This window comes from Oncorhynchus gorbuscha, linkage group LG04 (genome assembly GCF_021184085.1).
Source record: "Oncorhynchus gorbuscha isolate QuinsamMale2020 ecotype Even-year linkage group LG04, OgorEven_v1.0, whole genome shotgun sequence".
Lineage (NCBI taxonomy): Eukaryota > Metazoa > Chordata > Actinopteri > Salmoniformes > Salmonidae > Oncorhynchus > Oncorhynchus gorbuscha.
The window spans coordinates 56,941,709-56,946,414 of NC_060176.1; the positions used below are offsets into that span (position 1 = coordinate 56,941,709).

General features: G+C 39.8%; 1 protein-coding gene across 1 annotated transcript; it reads left to right on the top strand.

Moving 5' to 3' along the window:
* Nucleotides 1-3,173: 3,173 nt before the first annotated feature.
* On the top strand, nucleotides 3,174-4,435 carry LOC124033317 (homeobox protein Nkx-3.1-like). Its single transcript, XM_046345309.1, has 2 exons — nucleotides 3,174-3,483; nucleotides 3,703-4,435. The coding sequence occupies exons 1-2, from the start codon at nucleotides 3,282-3,284 to the stop codon at nucleotides 4,107-4,109; spliced, it is 609 nt and encodes a 202-aa protein (XP_046201265.1). The 5' UTR covers nucleotides 3,174-3,281; the 3' UTR covers nucleotides 4,110-4,435.
* The last annotated feature ends 271 nt before the right edge of the window (nucleotides 4,436-4,706 follow it).

Consider the following 4,706-nt stretch of genomic DNA (forward strand, 5'->3'; position numbering starts at 1 on the left):
GAGTTCAGGGCTTTGTGATGGCCACTCCAATACCTTGACTTTGTTGTCCTTAAGCCATTTTGCCACAACTTTGGAAGTCTGCTTGGGGTCATTGTCCATTTGGAAAACCCATTTGCAACCAAGCTTTAACTTCCTGACTGATGTCTTGAGATGTTGCTTCAATATATCCGCATAATTTTCCATCCTCATGAAGCCATCTATTTTGTGAAGAGCACCAGTCCCTCCTGCAGGAAAGCACCCCCACAACATGATGCTGCCACCCCCCATGCTTCATGGTTGTGATGGTGTTCTTTGGCTTGCAAGCCTCCCTCTTTTTCCTCCAAACATAACGATGGTCATTATGGCCAAACAGTTATTTTTTTGTTTCATCAGACCAGAAGACATTTCTCCAAAAAGTATGATCTTTGTCCCCATGTGCAGTTGGAAACCGTAGTCTGATTTTTTTTAATGGCGGTTTTGGAGCAGTGGCTTCTTCCTTGCTGAGTGGCCTTTCAGGTTATGTCAGTATAGGACTCGTTTACTGTAGATATAGATACTTTTGTACCTGTTTCCTCCAGAATCTTCACAAGGTCCTTTGCTGTTGTCCTGGGATTGATTTACACTTTTCACACCAAAGTACATTCCTCTCTAGGAGACAGAGCAAAGAGGCACTGAGTTTGAAGGTAGGCCTTGAAATACATCCATAGGTCCACCTCCAATTCACTCAAATGATGTCAATTAGCCTATCAGAAGCTTCTAAAGACATGACATAATTTCTGGAATTTCCCAAGCTGTTTAAAGGCACAGTCAACTTAGTGTATGTAAACTTCTCACCCACTGGAATTGTGATACAGTGAATTATAAGTGAAATAACCTGTCTGTAAACAATTGTTTGAATAATTATTTGAGTCGTGAACAAAGTAGATGTCCTAACTGACTTGCCAAAACTATAGTTTGTTAACAAGAAACTTGTGGAGTGGTTGAAAAATGACTCCAACCTAAGTGCATGTTTCCGACTTCAACTCTATTTCATGGTGCTCTGAGGCCAGGCTGAGTATGTGCTAGGAAGGAGGGGCTAATTGAATTTAAGCGACTGTTTTGGGGCTTTTCTGAGAGATTTGTCTTGGTAGGCCTAATTGTGAGGGTAGGCTGATGTGAGCCTGGTATAGCCTACCCCAACCTTGGTCTTATGGAATAACAGTTTGCCTGCTCATATTTTCTTTTCATTAAAGTTATATTGAAAAGTTTGACATTTACAATCTTGATTTTTTTGTAAATTGAACTTCTGGATCACGATTATCACCTGTAAATACACACCCCTTTGTGCAAAGTGAGAGATGAGTATTTGATCCTGTGCTCTGCTGCATTTGCACCAGTAGAGGGCATCTCCACAAGCTTTGCATATCCAACTTGTTTTTACTGTTGTATAGATGAAGAACGTGGAGAAAAGTTATTTATAAATTAAATGTATCACACATTATTATATTCATTACAACTAGCATGAATTGGACACAAATAATTGTACTGAATAAAAACTACAGAAGATTGATAGTCCAAACCAAGACATCTTGACTGGGTGGAAACAAAACAACAGACATGTTATTATGTTTGGTGGAAGACTAATGCCTTCCTAGGCTATAGGGTCAGATTCTAACAAGCCAACATCTGGTGTGGTCATGCTGGGCCAGCCAAGAGAAAGCTTCTACTACATATCTGCACCATCCTATGAGCTTTAGGACACAATGGTGGTCTACAGAAGAGACAGAGACCAGTGTCCACATGATATGAGTAATGCTATCTTAATTGCACAGCTTGTTTAACAGTCAGGGTAGGAGATGACATAGTCAGTATACAGGATAAACAGGGTTTATGCATTTACAATTAAGATAGGAATCGCGGGAAAACATTCAACCGGAAAAATACTTCATCAAAGACGTACGTACATAAGGAATAAAGGCACTACGAGAAGATCTATCCCACAATACAACGTACTCACAGATGGAGCTGGGGGAGAGGCAGACAAAGAATTCAAGATTAACCTTATCAAACAAAACATCTTAATACAATGTTTACATGAAAACAGCTAATGTTTGAAATTAAGATGGACCCTAAAATATCCATGCTCTAGTTTTTCTACTTAAAATACCAGGCTACATGATCTACTTGTAAAGGTAACTCAACCTGACCTCTGTTGAGATCCAATCAGTCATAAAATAATGGGAATAAAGAAAACTGGGGAATTAATACAATAAATACAATTATATATTTTAAGCAAACGTGTTATTTGCACATAACCTGCAGTGTAACAATAGAAAAGGGAATGTAAAATTAAAGTTAGAATTATTAGCTTTCATGGTGTGGTAGGTAAAGGAGATGTCAAGGAAAACTGATGAGGTAATAGGCGAGGGCAGGGGGCATGTGGGGGTAAACTGATCTGTTTGTCGTCCCTAGATTCTTGTTATTACAAACAGAGTCTCAATTCTCCAAGGGTTTGTGCCACTGAAAACAAAACAGGCAGAAGCATGGTAGAGCACAACAAACAAACAGCTATTGAACAATGTATGTGTTGGTTAAGGAGCCAGTCTAAATCTGTTGAACACATTAGCCTCTCCAAGACGGCTGGCCACCCATGCTGACCCCTCCCTGGCACTGGCAGCCCCCGCAGAGCAGACACAAGGGTCACTTACTCCCTAGGCATGGCTGAAACCCAGGCATGGCTGTAATGATAATAGCTATCCTGTTGCACACATTTAGAAATACATCTCACAGCTCTAATAATGAGCACAAGACAAAGGGCCACATCCCCAGATCTTCCAAGTCCCATTTAATCACATCACAATAGTATTTCCACTTTTGAACAGTTGACATTATGTTTTGTAAATATACATATATTTAAATATCAGGGAGACCCGGATAAACAAACATGTTCATTTTATGTATTGTCCATGCAATATTATTTATATATAATGTTTAATTTGACTATATGGTGAAGTCACACATGAGGTGCCATGACAAATATATCTTAAAATCAAGAATAAATCAATGTAAAGTGAGCACAGCAGTTCTGTTCCTATCATCAGTGTCATCCAGGTGAGCCGAGATGACGCGCCTCGCCAGTCGCTTGTGCTGTCATGACCACAACAGCACTACTATAAATTGACGCGCCTGTAAGTCTTTCACAAGGTAAACGCTTTGCTACGAGCTAGCCCTGTGTCCCGGACATCATTCCCCACTTGGCTTGTGCGATTCAGTCAAGCCTAGCATTTATTCGTTGGCCCATACGGTGGATTCCTAACTGCAGAATGTCGGAGACAGTCAAGCCACCAACTTCGTTTTTCATCGAGGACATCCTCTCCATTAAAGAGAATACACGGCTAAACTTCAGGTGCTCTTCCTCACACAAATCCAAGGAGGGATGCGCGCAATGGAATAACCAACAGTGCGAGCATGTATCACAATCAGAGGAACTTTGCGCACAGGATACAGCATTTGAAGAGCGGAAAGGTGAGCACATTGGATTGTAATGTAGGCTACTTAAAAATATTTTAGGCTAAGGTATGGATTGACGGTGTTGTGCCAGATTTCCTGGACTCATGCTAATAACAACAGGAAATAAACCTATTCCATATGAACCTGTGGAGTAGGCAGTTTACCTGTCAATTGCCAGCTTTTGACGCAAAGTCACCACACCACAAATGGGCTAATCATGTCTCTCTTTTACAGATGTATTTGACAGCTCTTGTTCTAGCACCCCAGATGCCATGATAAGCTTTACATCAGTCGGCAAACAGAAGCGCTCGCGCGCTGCCTTTACGCATCTGCAAGTGTTAGAACTGGAGAAGAAATTTAACCACCAGAAGTACCTGTCCGCTCCCGAAAGAGCCAATCTTGCCAACACGTTGGGACTGACCGAGACCCAAGTTAAAATCTGGTTTCAGAACAGAAGATACAAAACCAAACGGAAGCAGCAAGCTACGGAGTACTGTAAGGACATCTTTCAAAAGTCAGAAGAACTAAGTACAGAGGACAATTTAGTCAGATCGTCGCTTCTCTCCACGTTCTACAAAACATATAAATACCAACCATATGTGTATGACTTCAATGGCACATGGAGACCAATACTGTGGTGAACATTACATAATACTGGACAATATTCAGGTCAATATGGACACAATGCCTTATGAGGAGAGTATGTTAAACAACTAATTATGTTACTTAGTTATTTGATCTATTCAGCACAGTAACCTGTAATATTTTTTCACAATCTACTTTTATATGGCTAAAATGTAGCCTACCAATGTCAAACCGTCAAGCTGTAATTTTTCATTCATAGCCTATATGTATGAGTATGTTATCACAGAAAAAAATGACCTAATCACTTTGTTGCTTGCATTTTCTTTTTTTATGTATATTTTTTCCCGAAATTGCAAGAAAATAAAGGGTAACTGATTTGAAATTGAGACTAAGTCATTAAAAAGGCTATTGTAGTGTCAAGGTCTATGAAAAGTTTTGCCAGCTGTAGTATTACAAATCTTGCTAAATGTTTCAGTACCCGTGCAGCTCACTTTTTATTTAGACAGTGCAAATATGCTCATTACTATTGAGAGTAGTGATGGTTATTGAAAATGACAAAATTACTCTTTCCATTTTACAGAGTTACAGCTAACACTTTATCCCTCTGTGTAAGCATACATGTCATAATTCTGTGCTCTGAGATGCTGAAGAAA

Coding starts and splice junctions, on each gene's coding strand:
- LOC124033317 (XM_046345309.1), top strand. CDS start 3,282: ATGTCGGAGACAGTCAAGCCACCAACTTCGTTTTTCATCGAGGACATC. Junction 3,484..3,702: donor AGCATTTGAAGAGCGGAAAG/GTGAGCACATTG, acceptor TCTCTTTTACAG/ATGTATTTGACAGCTCTTGT.